The sequence below is a fragment of the Neoarius graeffei genome, chromosome 19 (genome assembly GCF_027579695.1).
Source record: "Neoarius graeffei isolate fNeoGra1 chromosome 19, fNeoGra1.pri, whole genome shotgun sequence".
In the NCBI taxonomy this organism is placed as follows: domain Eukaryota; kingdom Metazoa; phylum Chordata; class Actinopteri; order Siluriformes; family Ariidae; genus Neoarius; species Neoarius graeffei.
Genome location: NC_083587.1, coordinates 32141611 through 32163764, shown reverse-complemented (window position 1 = coordinate 32163764; position 22154 = coordinate 32141611). Strand labels below are relative to the sequence as shown.

The 22154-nt window shown below is 37.3% G+C and overlaps 1 protein-coding gene across 1 annotated transcript in view; it reads right to left on the bottom strand.

The window, feature by feature from the left end:
- Positions 1 to 14439: 14439 nt before the first annotated feature.
- neto1l (neuropilin (NRP) and tolloid (TLL)-like 1, like) overlaps positions 14440 to 22154 on the bottom strand; it is a 266325-nt gene continuing 258610 nt past the window's right edge. The window contains exons 9-10 of the mRNA XM_060899991.1: positions 15477 to 15939; positions 14440 to 14638 (exon numbers count right to left, since the gene is read on the bottom strand). Of these exons, the coding sequence (XP_060755974.1) occupies positions 14578 to 14638; positions 15477 to 15939 (524 nt within the window). The 3' untranslated portion in view covers positions 14440 to 14577. The remainder of the gene's footprint in view (positions 14639 to 15476; positions 15940 to 22154) is intronic.

Here is a 22154-nt window from a genome sequence, read left to right as displayed (position 1 = left end):
GGCTTCTGTTTTTGTTCATTGCACAATATAATTTGATGTTATCAGATGGCTGACAAAAATTTAAAAGGCACTGCAGAATGTCTCAAAAAATGCATTCAATTATAAAATTGGTTCAGGTGCTCAGTTTTTTTTTTAAATTAATGAAACTGTTTTCATGGCTTGTTGTTTTTTCCTTTTATTTGTCACCCATCTGAATGTCTTCTCAATCAAACAGCATTCGAATATACAGTATTGGTTAAAAAACAAATTAAAAATGATGTGTTTGTAGTTTGTTTTTACTGTTACAACTACTATAAAACTTTTTGAACACAAATGTAGTATATCTTTCATTGAATGTCTCCAGTTAAATGGAAAGATTTTACTGTTGCAAATCCTTTGGGGAAGATGGAACAAGACACACAAAATGGACAGTTTTTCAAGGTTTATTAATTTTCTTGAAACATACAGATACTGATAATAAATTTCTTGTACAACTCAGCCATATAGGTTTGTACCAAATTGTTCATGTAGCAAGGTCTTTTCATCAAAAGATCTTCATATTAAATCTCTATCCTGCAAATTTATCCAGGTCTCATGAAATACCTTCAATTAATTAGGATGGCAAGATATATTTTTCAGTTTTTATTCCATAGATAGTTTCACAGTTTCCTTGTTGCCCAATATGTATACAAATTTCTCTTTGCCCAAAACATAGTGCATCCAAATGTTTATTATCTGAACTTTGTCTCTTTAGTTTTGGACTTGCGCTACAAGGCTAATATAGCTAACAAATAATGGCCTGCACAGAGCCATTCGGTTAGCATAGTGCAAGCCACATGTCTACTTCACCACACACTCATCTCAGATTGTTTTGTCAGGTTGGTCAGTATCTTAAACAGACTTGCTGTGGTTTCTCACAGACTGCATGATGTTATGTGTAAAAAAAATGGACAAAAGAACTTAGCAGAGCTGAAAACATCAAAACATTAAAGCTGAATCACTTTCTTCCTCATCACAAACTAATACTCTACCTGCTGCTAAGATACAAAATTGCACTTTAAAATGATTGACGATATGTGTCCAATTTGAATTGATTTTTTTTATTTTCAAATAAAAACTATTATTTTATGAAACTAATTCTGTATAAAATTCCTACTTGAGCCTCTGGATATATCTCAACCCATGACTGTCATCATCGTTGCCACTGCTGAACCCGATCCGGGCTTGGGGCGAACCATGTTTGGTTGACTTGGCCAGAATTGCAGCAGTAGGGTGGCCAGTTCCTTTTTGCACACACACACACACACACACACCAATGGGCAATTTAGGCCCTGTCCACACGGCAATGGATTCAGGTGAATCTGATAAAATTGTTTATCGTTTCGGCCTGGCGTCCACACGGCACCGGCGTTTTGGGTGCCCCAAAATGATATTTTTTGAGAACGGGTTCCAGAGTGGAAAAATCTGGCAACGGCGCCGTTGCGAAGTCGTATGGATGAGTGGAACGGATTTGTTTACGATGACGTCACAACCACATGACTAGAACAAGCAGCACTCTCGCTGTTTTGTATGAACCACTGCATTGCATTCACTTTTGTATACAGCTTTTCTTTTAAATAAACAAGTAACTGAACCATTTCTTGAATTTCTTTTTTTTATTGGATAAGACTGCTTTTCAAAATGTTCACACACAATATAAAAAGTTATATAAATTATATAAAAATGCTTTTCAAAATGTTCACACACAATAAGAAAATTAAGTTATATAAAACTATGCACACTAATAAAACTAATTTGTACACACAGAAGGCACGATTTCCTCGCGTAGTCGCAGCCAACTTCTTCTTGTTGTTGTGCGTTTGTTCCTGTGAGTACTTCACGCCGGGTAGAAGAAGGGGTTTATGCGCATGCATCCTACTTCTATTGTTCTGGTGTCTCCGATGGGACCGTCTTACAGCGCACGTAGAGGTGTGGCATGTGTATTGCATCGTTTTCAGCAAGCGTTGCGTTGCCATATGTACCTGATATTTTACTGATCTGTTGCCCATGTGGACACGATATTTTTTTTAATAAAACCTCATTGCCGTTGTCGTGTGGATGTAGCCTTAGAGTCGCCAGTTAACCTACAGTAACTGCATGTCTTTAGACTGTAGGGGAAACTGGAGCACCTGGAGGAAACCCCACACAGACACAGGGAGAACATGCAAACTCCATACAGAAAGGCCCCCCTCGGCCACTGAGCTTGAACCCAGAACCTTCTTGTTGTGAGGAGACAGTGCCACCCCCATGACTGTATACTGTACTAATCCCATTTCCAGAAAAGTTGGGATATTTTCAAAAAGGCAATAAAAACAAAAGCCCGTAATGTGTTAATTCATGTGAACCTTTATTTAACTGACAAAAGTACAAAGAAAATATTTTCAGTCGTTTTACTGACCAACTTAATTGTATTTTGTAAATATAAACGAAGTTAAAATTTGATGCCTGCAACACATTCAAGAAAAAGTTGGGACAGAGGCATTATTACCATTGGGTTACATCACCTTTCCTTTAATAACACTTTTTAAATGTATGGGATATGAGGATTCTAACTGTTGCAGTTTTTCAATTTTTAATTTTTGTCCATTCGTGCTTGATACAAGACTTTAGCTGTTCAACAATCCGTGGTCGCCATTGTCTGATTCTCCTCCACTGTACATTCTTAATTGGAGACAGATCTGGACTGGCAGCAGGCCAGCCAAGCACATGCACTCCGTGTTTACGAAGTCACACTATTGTAGCCCGTGCAGAACAAGGCCTGGCATTGTCCTGCTGAAATAAGCATGGATTTCCCAGCAAGAGATGCTGCCTTGATGTATATATCTCTCTAAAATCCCAATATACTGTATGCCCCAATATATCAATGGTACCTTCATACACGTGCGTCTCACCATGCCATGGACACTGATGCCCCCTATACCATCACAGATGCTGGCTTTTTCACCTTTCTCTGATAACAAACTGGATGGTCATGTTTACCTTTGGCACAGAAAACTTGACGTCCGGTTTTCCTGAAAACAAGCTGAAATGCCGACTCATCTGACCACAGCACACATTTCCACCGTCTTTTAGTCCATCTGAGATGAGTTCAGGCCCAGAGAAATCGGCAGCGTTTCTGCATAGAATTGATGAATGGCTTCCTCCTTACATAATACAATTTCAGTTTGCATTTCTGGATGGCGCGCCAGACTGTGTTAAGTGACAATGGTTTTCCAAATACTTCCAAACCCATGTGGCTATATTTGTCACATTTGCATGACGGTTTCTCAGGCAGTGCTGCCTGAGGGTTCGAAGGTCGCGCACATTCAACAGTGGTTTCCGACCTTGCCCTTTACGCACTGAGATGGCTCCGAATTCCCTGGATCTTTTTCACAATATTATGTACTGTTGATTTTGAAAGACCTAAAATCTTGCATTGAGAAATGTTCTTTTTGAATTGACGAACAAGTCTCTCATGGATTTTGGTGCATAAAGGAGTGAGCCACGATGCAGCTTTGCTTGGAAAGACTGAGCTTTTGGTGCATGCTCCTTTTATCCCCAATCATGATACCCTCATCTGTTACTAATTAACCTGCTTAATGTGGAATCTTCCAAAATGGCAATACTTGAATATCCTATGAACTTTTCAGTGTTATTATGCTTCTGTTCCAACATTTTTGAGAGCATTGCAGGCATCAAATTCTAACTTTGTTTATATTTACAAAATACAATGAAGTAGGCCAGTAAAACTATTAAAAATCTTTCCTTTGTACTTTGTCAGTTAAATAAAGGTTCACTTGAATTAACAAATCACAGATTTTTGTTTTTATTGCATTTTGGAAAACATCCCTACTTTGCTGGAAATGGAGTTAGTATAAGAGTGGACAACATGGTGCCATTTATTCCTGTTGTGAGCATTTGGAGTCTTTTTTATTGCCATTTTGTGAAAATTGGAACCAGAGCATGCTCAGTATATACTGTATGGTCGCTCAAACAGTGGGTCCACTTCTCCATCATAAAATGGTAAAATTTCGTTTTATAATTTTTGCAGGTATGTATATTGATTTTACCATTGTCTGTAGAACATTTTTGAGCTTTGAGCCATGACTGACTGAGTGAACATTTACTACCTAGCTGACATTATTTATCATTTTAATCAAAATAATGCAAGTATAAGTACAACCCCGATTCCAAAAAAGTTGGGACAAAGTACAAATTGTAAATAAAAATGGAATGCAATAATTTACAAATCTCAAAAACTGATATTGTATTCACAATAGAACATAGACAACATATCAAATGTCGAAAGTGAGACATTTTGAAATTTCATGCCAAATATTGGCTCATTTGAAATTTCATGACAGCAACACATCTCAAAAAAGTTGGGACACGGGCAATAAGAGGCTGAAAAAGTTAAAGGTACAAAAAAGGAACAGCTGGGTGGCGTCGTGGCTCAGGTGGATAAGGCGCCTTCCGATTCCAACCTGAGGTTATTTCCCGATCCCTCCCCGTCTCTCTCTCCCGCTCATTTCCTGTCTCTACACTGTCCTATCCAATAAAGGTGAAAAAAACCCCAAAAAAATCTTAAAAAAAAGGAACAGCTGGAGGACCAAATTGCAACTCATTAGGTCAATTGGCAATAGGTCATTAACATGACTGGGTATAAAAAGAGCATCTTGGAGTGGCAGCGGCTCTCAGAAGTAAAGATGGGAATAGGATCACCAATCCCCCTAATTCTGTGCCGACAAATAGTGGAGCAATATCAGAAAGGAGTTCGACAGTGTAAAATTGCAAAGAGTTTGAACATATCATCATCTACAGTGCATAATATCATCAAAAGATTCAGAGAATCTGGAAGAATCTCTGTGCGTAAGGGTCAAGGCCGGAAAACCATACTGGGTGCCCGTGATCTTCAGGCCCTTAAATGGCACTGCATCACATACAGGCATGCTTCTGTATTGGAAAATCACAAAATGGGCTCCAGAATATTTCCAGAGAACATTATCTGTGAACACAATTCACCGTGCCATCCGCCGTTGCCAGCTAAAACTCTATAGTTCAAAGAAGAAGCCGTATCTAAACACGATCCGGAAGCGCAGACGTCTTCTCTGGGCCAAGGCTCATTTAAAATGGACCGTGGCAAAGTGGAAAACTGTTCTGTGGTCAGACAAATCAAAATTTGAAGTTCTTTATGGAAATCAGGGACGCTGTGTCATTCGGACTAAAGAGGAGAAGGACGACCCAAGTTGTTATCAGCGCTCAGTTCAGAAGCCTGCATCTCTGATGGTATGGGGTTGCATTAGTGCGTGTGTCATGGGCAGCTTACACATCTGGAAAGACACCATCAGTGATGAAAGGTATATCCAGGTTCTAGAGCAACATATGCTCCCATCCAGACGACGTGTCTTTCAGGGAAGACCTTGCATTTTCCAACATGACAATGCCAAACCACATACTGCATCAATTACAGCATCATGGCTGCGTAGAAGAAGGGTCCGGGTACTGAACTGGCCAGCCTGCAGTCCAGATCTTTCACCCATAGAAAACATTTGGCGCATCATAAAACAGAAGATACGACAAAAAAGACCTAAGACAGTTGAGCAGCTAGAATCCTACATTAGACAAGAATGGGTTAACATTCCTATCCCTAAACTTGAGCAACTTGTCTCCTCAGTCCCCAGACGTTTACAGACTGTTGTAAAGAGAAAAGGGGATGTCTCACAGTGGTAAACATGGCCTTGTCCCAACTTTTTTGAGATGTGTTGTTGTCATGAAATTTAAAATCACCTAATTTTTCTCTTTAAATGATACATTTTCTCAGTTTAAACATTTGATATGTCATCTATGTTCTATTCTGAATAAAATATGGAATTTTGAAACTTCCACATCATTGCATTCCGTTTTTATTTACAATTTGTACTTTGTCCCAACTTTTTTGGAATCGGGGTTGTAGCTAATGTAAGGTTCCAACTGAAAATATACTGGTAAACTGCACTTAACACGGCATATTTTTTAGGCGAAAAAGTTATTGCACTTAGTATTTTCACCTGGCTCTGACACCACCAGTAAGATCTCATCTCATCTCATTATCTCTAGCTGCTTTATCCTTCTACAGGGTCGCAGGCAAGCTGGAGCCTATCCCAGCTGACTACGGGCGAAAGGCGGGGTACACCCTGGACAAGTCGCCAGGTCATCACAGGGCTGACACATAGACACAGACAACCATTCACACTCACATTCACACCTACGGTCAATTTAGAGTCACCAGTTAACCTAACCTGCATGTCTTTGGACTGTGGGGGAAACCGGAGCACCCGGAGGAAACCCACGCGGACACGGGGAGAACATGCAAACTCCACACAGAAAGGCCCTCGCCGGCCCCGGGGCTCGAACCCAGGACCTTCTTGCTGTGAGGCAACAGCGCTAACCACTACACCACCGTGCCGCCCACCAGTAAGATATCTATATGATTTGTGAAGTGTGCTCACATGCTTTGCTCATTCTGTTGGTGGAGTTCATTTAAAAGCAATGACTGGCTAACCTTACCATGCTACCTTGAGTGTTAACTAAGATTTTACAGTTCATAATTTGTTATGAAATTTAGCTAGTGTTAGCTGCCTTGGTTTATGACATCACTTCATTCACTAATGCTTAATTGCTAGTTATAATATCACTACTGTGACCTAGCTTATACATCAAAATGAGCAACATCCTGGGAAATACTGCCTGCTGAACTCTGTACTGAGGGTCTGTTAGAACATTTGACCAACGAACAAGACATGGCTTTGCTACAGAACTATCAAAGGTGTCAACACTATAGATCTACAAAGTTTCAAAGATGTTAAATAAAGTTTGTTGGCATATAATCTTAGTGAGAGTTTCAGGCCTGCGTTGGAAAGTACAGTATGTGCATATTCATGAAGCTCAACTGTTATTTCTAGCCTGACCCTAAACTGTCAATCACTTATTCAACCACACCCTTTTATTTATCTTCAAATAACTCCAATAAAATGTGTTTATTGTAAGAAAGAAATATTCGGAGCGATAGCAAGGTCAATTGCACATGCACAAAATGACAGAACACCATTCCGACAATTGTTTGTTGAGATGTACCTTAATTATTTTTTTCATATTCACTTACATAGGAATGAGTGGATTTAAAAATGATACTGCAGTCAGCCACGAGAGGGCCTCAGAGACATTTTGGCTTCACTTTTGCATCCATCTTACGATGTCTACCCATATTAACAGTCAGCAGCCATGTTTTCATTAACCTGCTTAATTTGAAATTGCAAACTAAAAAACAAGAAATGGAAATTAATGAATTTCTAAAATAAAAAATAAAAAATAAAAAAACCCTGTCAAATATCACGGAAAAGGTTTCATGCTCAAATGAGATGGTTTTTCAGACGATTCGATAAAGCAATATTTCACAAAATTGAAATGGAAACTTTTTTTTTGCATTTAAGTCACATGACATGACATAAGATCACTCAGTGGAAACACAGACCATTCGCAATTGTGTTTTGCTGAAAATTTTAAAATAACGCTTCTATTTTGTGCAAAACTGCAAATGATCTCAACCCTGACCAGGATAAAGCGGTTAAAGAAGAAGAAGTACCTGTATGTATAAAGTGTATTTCCGCACCAAATGTTGTCTTTTGGAATGAGTGTGTGATGATTATACTGGTAGCATACAGCTTGCATGATACTAAATTCGAGGCTATAACCTCCTCTTACTAGTTGAACCTCATAGCTCTAGTACAAAACTAATGAAGCAAATCTCGGACATTAAATGCCTAAGTTGATCAGATACATTTGTGTGTTGTGTACATTTAATTATTTGGCTGAACTGTTTCTTTAAAATTTTAGCATGCACATATTAGTATAGAAATTAGTATTGGGATTATCAGCTATTAAATATAAAAATATATAGCAAAATAAAGTCAAAACATGCAATGGCATGAGAAAATTTATTTTCACCAGAAGTTAGCTATTACTGTGATTTATCAATACAAATGGAGATTGTGTGTCTTGTAACTACTGCTTGTTTGCTTGTAGATCAAAAAATTGTCTTTTCAGTAGTTACTTTTTTTTAAATAAATGGTGTTCTGCAAATCTATAACAATGTGTTATTTTACAACTAAGCACTGTTGAATAGTTTGCAGACTGCAAATTGTGCTCTTTTGAAAATATCGAGGGGAGAAACTCCAGCATCTTCCTCCAATACATTATTAAAAATAAGCTTATTAAACATAAATCCCAGCATAAAGAGTTCATTGCTAGCAGCGTACGCTGGCTAGGTGTCTGCAGATAGTGTTAGGTGAGTACGGTAAGTCAGGTTAATTCTGTGCAAAGTGTGTATAATTCTGTATTCTGTATGAACTAACATTTAAAGGTTAATTAAATCAATCATTCAAGGTTAATTAAAGAGATTTTAAAAAAAATCTAATAAGAACAAGAAACATTAATGACGTCCTTCATGCTTCATTGAGAGACAACTGCTTCTGTGTTTAGATGACCTTATGCTGGTGTAATAGTCCACTCCTTATATTTTCCTGAAGTACTAATCCAGGATCACACAGTATTTCTTTTTGAACAGTTTAAAATAGTGTGGGGAGTCTGCAACATAATGTAGAACATAACCAAACACACACACACACACACACACACACACACACACACACACACACACACACACACACACACATTACAGCATACAATTCATTGCATTATACACAAGACATGGAGTAATAGTGTATTCGCACAAACACAAAATGGGAATTGATATACTATTCATCAAGACTGATAAACAAAAAAGAAATCCATTCAATTTATATCAAAATGTATTAAAGAACGCCAAAACACACATTTTTCCCCCCCCAAACACTTACACACAACCCATTTCATCAAAAATACATGTCTGTAGTGGACTGAAATGATGCTCAACTGTTCATTTCCTTGTGTATTTTTATATGCATTATTTTCCACATATAAAATCTACAACAAGAGATATACTAAGATCTCTAAATCAGTTTGAAACAGAATCACATGCATCTTTTTCAAAGAAGGCAATGTCTTCATTCATGAGACTCATTCATGATGACATGTCCATGAGATTATGAAAAATGCAGCAGACAAAACTGCTGCACCGACTACTTTAATTTACTTCCACTCAGGATTTGAATTATGAATTCATTTTTGTGGGGGTCTCTTAAAAAACAACAAAAACAAGCAAACAAACAAACAAAAAACCCAATGTGTGGACGTGGCAAGTAAATATATAAACAAATAGCCTAACAGGTGTGCTTTCCACGAGTCAGAGGCTATGTGGTTCGTGAAGCTATACTTGCATACACACGGAGTAGTCTTTTTTATTGTTTTTTTTAACATATTGTTTTTGCTATTTTCCTCTTGCCTACACTTTAAACAGAGGGAGGATGCATTCTACTAGTAGAAAGTAAAAGCCATTCTCTTACCATCACGCAAATGAAATAGACCAAAGTGGTCTGTTTTCAGCAGGCTGTGGTCGTGATCTTTTTCTTGAAAACTTAGCCAATAAATGAAACCAAGGTGAAGTGGTTCTTCTTCTGAAAGGATTAACGTGTGTGTGTGTAACGTTCGCGAGCACTCAAAAGGATAGTTTGGATGCATAGTAGCATGGTGGTGCCACATTCATGAGAGTATGCACCTAGCTGTAACGCATTCTTTTGGAAAACATGTTTTTTCCTATTATTATTTAAGGCTCAGTATATTGAAGGAAAATGAGCTTTAATTGTGATTAAAATATAATGATGCTGCATTTTTAGAGACCCCCACAGATATATGACTTTACTGCTTTCATGGGAGCCAGTCCTCACTCTATGGGAGCTCGTCTCTCACGTAATTCGAGCCATGCTTCCACTCTTTCAGAAATGTAGTGTGTGAATGGTTAACTTCGTTTATATTGGTTAGTCTGACTATAGAGGACTACAGCAATCTGGATCAGATGTTTTTTTCACAGAGAAAAAGCCAAATTTCTCTGTTTTAAACACAGGCCTTTGGGAGTAGTTCTGTAAAACTATGGTTTGGGACCATTATGTAGAAATGCAGCTTGTCAGAAAATGGGTTGAATGGATTTGAAAACCATGTATTATGTGATCCAAGTATCCAGTCAAATACCAGAAAGCAATACTTCAGCAAATACAGAAACTAACAAACGTGAAGCAATTGAACACTTGGTTAAAATGCTGAGCCATCCTTAGGTACATGTTAGACAGCTAATTCCTTCCCTGTCTGTATACAAGTGGAGATTCTCTCCAGATGAACTAGAATGGATTTATAAACCATTCGTTCAGAATTGGCTATCAGAATGAATAGATTCAGACTTATAAAACTATATATGCATGTACAACCCTGATTCCAAAAATGGTGGCCTGCTGTGTGAAACATAAATAAAAACAGAATGCAATGATTTACAAATCCTTTTCAACCTATATTCAATTGAATGTAATACAAAGACAAGATAATCAACGTTCAAAATTATAAACTTTATTGTTTTTTTGTAAATATACACCCATTCTGAGTTTGATGCCGCTAACACATTCCAAAAAAGTTGGGAAAGGGGAAACAAAAGACTTGGAAAGTTGTGGAATGCTGAACAAACACCTGTTTGAAATATTCTACAGGTTAATTGGTAGTTGGAAAGGCTCAGTCGTTCATAAGCAAGGATGGGGCAAGGTTCACAACTTTGTGAAAAACTGCATGGGCAAATAATCCGACACTATAAGAACAAGGTTTCTCAATATACAACTGCAAGGAATTTCAGGATTTCACCACCAACAATCCATAATACGTATCCAAAAAATTAATCATCGAATGCCCATGACCTTCATCTCCTTAAGTGGCACGACATTAAACAAATGACAGGTTTCATTAAAGGATATTACTATGTGGGTTTGGGAACACTTTGGAAAACCATTGTCAGTAAACTTTTACACAGTAAACATTGTTAATAAACATCACGGCATCTACAAATGCAAAGTGAAAGCCATATATCAACGACTTACAGAAATGCTGCCAAATGCTTTGGGCCCGAGCTTATCTTTGACACAAAGTAGAAAAGTGTGCTGTGGTCTGACGAGCCCACATTTCAAATTCTTTGTGGAAATCATGGATGTTGTGTCCTCCATGCTAAAGAGGAAAAGGAACATCTAGATTTTTATCAGCACAAAGTTCAAAAGGCAGCATATGTGATGGTATGGGGGTATGTTAGTGCCCATGGCATGAGTAACTTGCACATTTGTAAAGACACCATTAATGCTGAAATGTACATGCAGGTTTTGAAGCAACATATGCGGCTATCCAGATGGCATCTTTTTCAGGGACATCCTTGTTAATTCCAGCAAGACAATGCCAAGCCACATTCTGCAGGTGTTACAACAGTGTGGCTTTGTCATAAAAGAGTGCAGGTGCTAAAATGGCCTGCCTCCCTCCTATTGAAAATGTGTGGCGCATTATGAAGTACAAAATACAACAACGGAGAACCCGGATTGTTGAGCAACTGAAGTCATACAGTATATCAAGCAAAAATGAGAAATAATTTCATGTTCAAAACTTCAAGAAATAATGTCCTCAGTTACCAAATGCTTATTGTTGCTAAAACAAAAGATGATGTAACACATTGTTAAATATGCCCCTACAACAACGTTTTTGGAATGTATTACAGGCATCAAATTTAAAATGAGTGTATATTTACAAAAAAAAAATAAATATATAAGCATAAAAGGATTTGCAAATCATTGCATTTTGTTTGTATTTACATTTTACACAGCATCCCAACTAGTTTGGAATCAAGATTGTAAACACAGCCAGTGCTGAGGTCTACTTATGTCTGTGCTTGCCTCAATTTATATGGTTAAAATCATCTGTCAAATTAATAACTTCATAAATAAAAAGATACAAATAGGAAGCCACTATACTTCCACAAATTAGATTACTTCAATTCCAAGTTTTTTTGTGGGTTGTGATGGAAAAAAATGTTAATAAACTATATATATATATATATATATATATATATATGACAGATTATTGTGTAGGTGAACTCACTGTTATAATAACACACACTCATATTGAAAGCCACACAAATTATCCACCTCAATGAACATCCAATTTAAATCTGACTTGAGCATGTGAGAGATTCAACCACATTCACTTCTCTAGCATAATTTGCCATGGACCAGTTTAGGAAAAGGAGCGGTGATAAATGAATGTGTGCTGATAATCAGTTTTATATTGATATCATTTACAAATTAAGACATTTGCACCTCTACTGTGTTGCATTTGGGAAGAAGCGACTTGAGCAGGTAGCATTTCAGAAATGGTCACTGCAGATATATTAAATATAAGCAAGGGGGCGGGGCATGTAAGGTTTGTTGCACTTCTAATTTCCATATTAATACGACTCAGATTTTTTTGTGTTGATTTTTAATTATTTGTGCTTTTCTGTCTGATAGAAACATTAAGTTTTCAGTGGCTTTAATACAAGATCATGGTCATATTTTAACAGTTGGAAAATACTTTGTTACTGTACTTACAGTAAGTACTATTTTGGATGAGTTGAACTTTACTCAAGTATTATTGAAATTCAATACTTTGGAGTACTTTTGCTCATTTCAATTTACAAGAGAAAAACATACAGTACTGTGCAAAAGTCTTAGGCACCCTATTCTTTTTTTCATACAAACTTTGTTATAGATTTCTATTTTATGACTTGTACATTATCGAGTCAGTACAAAAGCATTTTAGAGTCCAAATGTTTGTTTTCCAGCACAAAATTAAATGTTACAGGAAAACCAAAATGTTTGTATCTGATCAGCATATTACATAAGAGAGCACTTTTCAGATTAAAAAAGAAAACATAATGATTTTTTTTTTATACATACTGAGGTTTTGCCGCAAAATGAAGAAGCAAGTGTGATAGTCAAAGTGTCCAGAAGAACTGTGGCTCGTTCCATAAGATGCTCAGTAAAACCTACAGCTCATTTCCTTATAAAACTGCACTCACTGTACCTGAGACTACTTTAAAAAACAACAACAACAACAACAAAGGGTCATCTCACACCAAATATTGACTTGATTTCATTGATTATGGCGGCTTACTGCTGTTTATAGTGTTTTTTAATGTTGAAACATTTCATTTCATTATTTTAAGCCATTTTTGGTCTACAGCATTTCTTTACATGTGCCTAAGATTTTTGCACAGTACTGTACTTTATACTCAACCTTTTTGACCTTGAAAGTACAAGGGATTTTTTTGTTTCTTAGTACAAATTAAATATCCGCCTTTATTAAAGTTCAGCATCAACTCTAAAGAAGTATGTGAACTTTATGTTTTAGTAAATTAGTCAGTTTAGATGTCTAAATTAAACTCCAGATGATCTTATCCAGAGTGATGTACAACATACCCAGAGCAACCTGGGGAGCAGTTGAGGGTTAGTTGCCTTGCTCAAGGGCACTTCAGCTATTCCTGCTGATCCAGGGAATTGACCCGGTGACCTTTTGGTCCCAAAGCTGCTTCTCTAACCTTAAGGTCATTGATTTGTTACAGTAGGTAGCTATTTAAGTTTGGTAAATTAGTTTGTTAAATTTGCTAGCTTGTGAAGGTTTGCAAATTACCTCTTACATTTACTAGGTAGTCCAGTTTTGTTTTCATTGCTTCTGTGCTTTAGCATTCATTCAAAAACAGCTATTACACATTACATTACATTACACTAATGGCATTTAGCAGATGCTCTTATCCAGAGCAATGTACAACATACCCAGAGCAGCCTGGAGGTTAGGTGCCTTGCTCAAAGGCATGTCAGCCATTCCTTTGGGAATCGAACCAGTGACCTTTTGGTCCCAAAGCTGCTTCTCTAACCAAGAGGTGAGAAATGGCAACCAAAATTCTAGGTTTGTCTTCATTGGTAGAGCATTTTCTTGATGACTGATTTATGATATGCATCATTCATTCTTGGGCATGAACTTGTAGTCAGCTCTGTTCATTAGTCATTTTTGTTTAAATGTAAATGTATATATTTTTCCACTCAAGTAGCTTCCTTCCTCCGTGCGTCTACTTTTAATAGAAATAGTTTTTGACACAGTAGCCATACTTCTACTTAGTTTCACTGTACTTTGTCTCCTTCCCCTGCATTGTACCCTCTGATAAAATGTTCTGCGAATATTTTGGCTGAAAAATGTAATTCCTACTACAAGTATGATGTCTTGCTGAAGGAGTTGATGTTGTCCTATGTTCATCAGCAAAACAAAGTGCTTGAGCTTTTGAATCTGTGGCTGAATCTTGCTCAGTCAATACAACACTAAAACGGAAACTTATACAGTCCATGCATATCAGCAAATTATCATATACAGCTGTAAACTTAAAGAAATAACAATAAAAATGAAAAAAAAATATCACAGAAATTTACCAGCAAGCAAAATGATGCAACATTCAGGTGGTAAAAACAAAAGCAAACCACACTGACTCACAATGACTGCATACTATATTCAAGAAATGATTTATATCATGCTTTTCAGTAGCTCTTACCTCCTGATCGTCTCCTACACCCTAGTTGTGTTGTACTCTGATTCGTGTTTGCTTAGAGACCCAATGAGGCAGAACCTGCAATATCACCGCTGTCATATTTAATATCTTATTTCTCTTTTACACAGAGAGAAATGTTATCTGTAATTCATCTTTATGTTTCAAGACAACATCTCTCGTTTGGACATGTTTTTATTATTCATTTAAATAGCAATATGTAATTTAACAGTTAATTAGTGGAAAAATTAGTAAGCATTCATCTAAAAGTGTTTTAAAATTGATCACATTCAGAACAGGTTGGGTTTTTTTAATTAAGTAAACTGACTTTTTGAATTAATATTTTTCTTTGGCTGTACCATATTTTCCAGACTATCAGAAATATTGTTGTTGCTGTTTTTGCCTCTAGTTGGTGCTGCAACTTACACATAATACAACAAATACATTAAACTGTATGTTTTCTATGTTATGTTTGTCTAATTATACAGTAATCGGTTCATTTGTTACAATTTGACAGTGGATGTGCAACTACAGAAAATATGGTAATCCAATTCCTTATGTGGTGTTAAATGTTATTTTGGAATAACATTTAAAAATTTGAGAGCTTATAAGAAAAAAAAAGTAAGAAAAGAGTAGAAAGGGGACCTAAATAGTTTAAAAATATTTAGTTTTCTGAAAACATGACTGTAGGACATGGGAACGACTGCCAAGGACAAAAAGGCAAATGGGAACAACCAAGGGCAAAAATGGTGGGAGCGTCAAAGAAAACAGAACAGTATAAGAAGGAGAAGGAAAATAATAAATTGATGCAAAAAGACTTCAAATAAAAGTCAGGGGAAGCAGTTAGGTCCCTTCAGCTTCTCTTACTGAAAAAGTGATATATGCTGGATAATTTGGTCAGAAATCGATGGATACTGACCGCTGCACTGCTTTGTCGTGTCTGGCCAGTCGGTGGCTGGTGGTCGGCACCTCCTCATCGAGCTCATCCTCCATCTCTGCTTCTTCTTGCGAGTAGCTGTGCTTCATGACCACGATGTTGCGCCGGTTATCGTGATGGTGATGATAATGGTGGTGGTGATGATGCGGATCCATCAAGCCTGCAGATTTTGCACGGCCACAATGGTGCTCATGAACACAGCGCTTCTGGAAAGTCGTCTCAACATCGTCTGTAAGGTCAGCAATGTCACCAAGGTCATAGCGCCGAGGCGTTTCCTGGAACACTTCTTGAAAGTCATCACGCTGCACCACATACTTCTTCCGCGGTTGCTTTATCTGCACTGCCACAGAGACGACAAGGAGGACGAGGACGATGCAGCATGTCACACCAATGATGCTACTGTTAGTGTTGTTCAGGTTGTCTAGGATGTTTGCTTTTCTTTTCTCTGATGAAACACAACCAAAAATAAACTTAGAATATAATCATTGTCCAGTGTGAGACTAACACAGCACCAGTGTAAGGGTTCGATAAAAGTAGACAACATAGCCAAAATTTTATATCATGATATTTCCTATATACATATTTTTTTAATTGAAATTGAATCTAAAAAGAAACTTTTGACTTTACATTTTTAATTTAAAATTTTATCATAATGCCATCATTCTAATACAATACCTTGTTTCTACAGTGGTGCTTGAAAGTTTGTGAACCCTTTAGAATTTTCTATATTTCTGCATAATTTGACCTAAAACATCATCAGATTTTCACACAAATCCTAAAAGTAGATAAAGAGAACCCAGTTAAACAAATGAGACACAAATATTATACTTGGTTATTTATTTATTGAGGAAAATGATCCAATATTACATATCTGTGAGTGGCAAAAGTATGTGAACCTTTGCTTTCAGTATCTGGTGTGACCCCCTTGTGCAGCAATAACTGCAACTAAATGTTTGCGGTAACTGTTGATCAGTCCTGCACACCAGCTTGGAGGAATTTTAGCCCATTCCTCCGTACAGAACAGCTTCAACTCTGGGATGTTGGTGGGTCTCCTCACATGAACTGCTCACTTCAGGTCCTTCCACAACATTTCAATTGGATTAAGGTCAGGACTTTGACTTGGCCATTCCAAAACATTAACTTTATTCTTCTTTAACCATTCTTTGGTAGAATGACTTGTGTGCTTAGGGTCATTGTCTTGCTGCATGACCCACCTTCTCTTGAGATTCAGTTCATAGACAGATGTCCTGACATTTTCCTTTAGAATTCGCTGGTATAATTCAGAATTCATTGTTACATCAATGATGGCAAGGCACCATGGCCCAGATGCAGCAAAACAGGCTCAAACCATGATACTACCACCACCATGTTTCACAGATGGGATAAGGTTCTTATGCTGGAATGCAGTGTTTTCCTTTCTGCTACATAACGCTTCTCATTTAAATCAAAAAGTTCTATTTTGGTCTCATCCGCCCACAAAACATTTTTCCAATAGCCTTTTGGCTTGTCCACGTGATCTTTAGCAAACTGCAGATGAGCAGCAATGTTCTTTTTGGAGAACAGTGGCTTTTTCCTTGCAACACTGCCATGCACACCATTGTTGTTCAGTGTTCTCCTGACAGTGGACTCATAAACATTAGCCAATGCGAGAGAGGCCTTCAGTTGCTTAGAAGTTACCCTGGGGTCCTTTCTGACCTCGCCAACTATTACACGCCTTGCTCTTGGAGTGATCTTTGTTGGTCGACCACTCCTGTGGAGGGTAACAATGGTCTTGAATTTCCTCCATTTGTACACAATCTGTCTGATTGTGGATTGGTGGAGTCCAAACTCTTTAGAGATGGTTTTGTAACCTTTGCCAGCCTGATAAGCATCAACAACGCTTTTTCCGAGGTCCTCAGAAATCTCCTTTGTTCGTGCCATGATATACTTCCACAAACATGTGTTGTGAAGATCAGACTTTGATAGAACCCTGTTCTTTAAATAAAACAGGGTGCCCACTCACACCTGATTGTCATCCCATTGACTGAAAACACCTGTCTCTAATTTCACCTTCAAATTAACTGCTAATCCTAGAGGTTCACATACTTTTGCCACTCACAGATATGTAATATTGGATAATTTTCCTCAATCAATAAATGACCAAGTATAATATTTTTGTCTCATTTGTTTAACTGGGTTCTCTTCATCTACTTTTAGGATTTGTGTGAAAATCTGACAATGTTTTAGGTCATATTTATGCAGAAATATAGAAAATTCTAAAGGGTTCACAAACTTTCAAGCACCACTGTATAGTAACAGCTCATTCACAGGGACTTATAAAGTGGACACTGCAAATGTGCTGCTATTAAAAAAGAAAAATGTATAATCACTGATATGGTGAAGTTTTCTGTTAGGAGGTATTTATTAAACATAATATAGAATATGTCTTCTGTGTCAACACTTTGTAACAGTCAGTACATTTTCTGTGATATTAATCAAGAGAATAAAGAAAGACTTGTAAGGTAATGATTATTACCTCGATTGACATACACAAATCTAACCTATTTTGTGGCTGTAAATATATGTATAAACTTTAACAGAACTACACACTGTACTTTAAAAACAAAACAAAACAAAACAAAAAAACCTTTGGCTGATTGCTGTGGTATAAGAGGAATAAAGCACATGGTGAAATGCTGTTTTTTTTGGAAAATAATGAACTTTGGAGTGGTGTCAAAAACTTTGCTTTGCATTGGGTTGCATCACAGCACCCTAGCACTGATTTTTTTTTTTTTGGTAATATGCATCAAAATGTACAATTTCATGCAAAATGTTAAATCTATGTTGCTACATTGTTAGAAGATAAAATAAATATCATGCACTTGAGAGGTTTTTTGTCCCTCCTAAACATTCTCTGTCGAACCCTTGAGAGAATTAGATTAGATTTAGAGATCTCGTTCTCATCTCATTATCTCTAGCCACTTTATCCTTCTACAGGGTCGCAGGCAAGCTGGAGCCTATCCCAGCTAACTACGGGCGAAAGGCGGGGTACACCCTGGACAAGTCGCCAGGTCATCAGAGGGCTGACACATAGACACAGACAACCATTCACACTCACATTCACACCTACGGTCAATTTAGAGTCACCAGTTAACCTAACCTGCATGTCTTTGGACTGTGGGGGAAACCGGAGCACCTGGAGGAAACCCACGCGGACACAGGGAGAACATGCAAACTCCACACAGAAAGGCCCTCGCCGGCCACAGGGCTCGAACCCAGACCCTCTTGCTGTGAGGCGACAGCGCTAACCACTATACCACTGTGCCGCCCGAGATTTAGAGATGCTTTTCTTTTTTAAAATGTCTCACGGCCTAGTAAATGTATCTCCTTCAGTGCAACCTGTTCCTTACTGCTCGAGATCAACCTGATCCTCGAGCAGCAACGTCATTAAGTTTAATGTCCGTAAGTGTAAAACCACAACCTACCAGAAATCTTTCATTGTTAGAACTACAAGAATTTGGAACAGTCCTTCTGATGAACTGAATTTAAACACAGACAGTCTTAGCTCTTTCAAATCTACCATGTTCAATTATTATTTAAATCTATGTGTTTGAAATGTAAATTAGTCAGTAGTCTTGCACGTCCTGTCTTGTGTTGTTGGTAAATTACTGTGTTTATAATATATAGCTTTTTAAAATTTTATTTTTTATAAATGCTGTTGTGGTCACACACACACACACACACACACACACACACACACACACACACACACACACACATACACACACATTATATATATATATATATATATATATATATATATATATATATATATATATATATATATATATATAAACTTATTTACTTGTAAAAATTTATAAAATAAAATAGAAGCTCCAATTGCTACAACTACAACAGGAAATAGGAAGGGTTTAAAACCCTTAATTATTAAAAAAAAGAAAAAGAAAAACTTCAGGAACCTCTTAATAATAGCATAGCAATCAACATTTTTGAGGCATGCAAATTCTTAGTAGATGGGAGAAATCCAAATCCAAACATTTACACTGTCTAGTATGTATGCTAAGTTAAATTCATTAAAACATTACAGCTAATTTGTAAAGATGGTAAAGAGCGTATTCAATTAAGAAGAGCATGTTTGAGTATCTAGATATCTAGCTTAATCAAACCATTTCCTGAACAAACGTTCTCGGTTCTCTACATAAACTCTGCCACATGCTCCCCTTCCATTTCAGAACTTTTATAAATCTTTTTTATTTAAATTTTTTTTAAAATATGTGAACTGAATACAGTCGTATACAGTTATAATGAGTCGCTGAAGGTGAGCATTTTCTCCATGATACTTTTATAGCATGAGTTTGCTCCAGAGAAGTGATTTATAACCGCTATAATAAAGGTGAAATATGTGGCCGCAGGATTGGGAGCATGAGGAAGGACACAAATTTGCATGCTTGATGTGTTTATTAGAGCTGGTGAGATGGCAAGAGTCACTACACCAGGCAACAGTCAAAAAGGAAGCTTGGGAAAGGAACCTAGCTGCAGCCCTGGCTTGACCTTGGTGAAAGTGTGCCAAACTGGAACTCAACAACCAAATCTCAAATTTGCCATCAACTCTATATAAATGTTCTCAATCCATACACATGCACTCAGACAAATCCAGACTGATAAGCAGACCATTCATTCCAAGTTTTCTTCAAATTTACAGTACAAACATGGCTGTTGTAAAATTCCCCATTCCACATTCAGCATAATGTTTAGATTCTACACAAAGTATATCATGAAAATTTCATAGCCAGAGAATGACCTACATACTTGAAGCAAAGTGAGGTGTGTTTATTTCACAATATTATACTATTATAAAGTAGCTTCTAAATTATTTTGCTTTCTTGATGCATTGATAAGTATTTAACCAGCAGATGTCACCAGCATGCAGTCTTTTAAGCATTTCCTAACAGTTATATTTTGCCCAGTTTTAATCCCAGTCTTATATTTTTGCCCATTTAATCACTGCCTAGCAACTGTTGATAGCCCACTCTAGAAACTATGAAAACATGAACTAAGATCTCAGCATAATATAGGCTTATCATATTGTCATTTCTTATTTTCACCATCTTTCTTAAATGATACTGAGCAGCATAAAGGATGTTAGTTGCATGTGAAGCAAATGAGAAATCAGACAGCACTACACTACACTAAACCCGTCACAGAAAAAACATGCCGAGTACATAGATGCTGAGTATATATAGGCACTTGTTTTTTCCAGCTACCAAATCTTATAACATTGGAATAATACTAGGAACAGGACAGTAAATTACTACCACTCAATACAACTAAATTACACTTTGATTACACTTTACATTAAATGCTAAGTGAACTTCCATGGGTTTAACCATATCCTGACATTATATCAAATCAAAGTCCTTCCCACACCATGTGGCGCCAATCTCTGTTTCCGTAGCCCTCGGCCTCTCGCCTATTACAAAGCTAGGGTTACAGTGGGGGGCTAGTCCTCTGGTAACCGCAATAGTTTGACTCCCCACTCGCATCTGTATTACAATATGCCTTGCCAGACGGTACCATTTTTATGATGGTCTTTGGTATGACCCAACCGTGAGTAGAACTCGTGATCTCCCGATCAAGAGGCGGACATGCTAACCACTAGGTCAACTCGCGGTCTGTCCTGACGTTATATACATTTATATTATGTCACGATTATATATAATTATAATTTTAGGCCGTGCCTAAAAGCAGAGCTCCCACTGAGTGTATGAGCAAAATATTTATAAGGGCACAAAATCAACCTGAATAGAATAATAATATTATTATAGCATATGAACCATCAAATTGTGTAGTGTAGTATATTTCACATCAATAAATTGCTGCATTGTCTTGTGACAGTGATACCAATAATGAGATACACATCACAGTTACAAATACATATTTATTCCTTTCTTTGACACCATTTGCCATGTATCAGAAACACCACCATGACATTTATTACGATGTGACTCTGCTGGGTGCCTGGTGGACAGCAGTGAACCAGCGTTTTCACTTTACATCATTACTATATAGTTATGATCCAATATCAAACTTGATATGTCAAACAGTTGTCTGGTTACATCTGTCATGTCCATGTGCATTTGTGTGTACACGCAGCACCATAAGGACTAATTACCATGCACCTGTTCCTGATTACAGCACAATCACAGCACATACATATAAAGACTGTTAGTATGGGCGGCACAATGGTGTAGTGGTTAGCACGGTCGCCTCACAGCAAGACGTTCTGGGTTCGAGCCCAGCGGCTGGTGGGGGCCTTTCTGTGTGGAGTTTGCATGTTCTCCCCGTGCCTGCGTAGGTTTCCTCTGGGTGCTCCGGTTCCCCCCACAGTTCAAAGACATGCGGTCATACATGTCAACCTATACGGAATGTCCGTATTTTATACGGATTTGATTCAATAAACGTAGTATACGGGCGTACAAATAAAGTTATACGGATTCTTTAAAAAAAACTTCAATATTTATTTAGAGCTATAATCAATTCCCACAATGATAAAAGAGCGCATAACATTTACAAATGTACTGTACACCACAGAAAGCATAGACAGCCAGTAAAGAGTCTTATGAAATCGCGCGTTATCTTGTGGTAGCGAGACTTCATTCC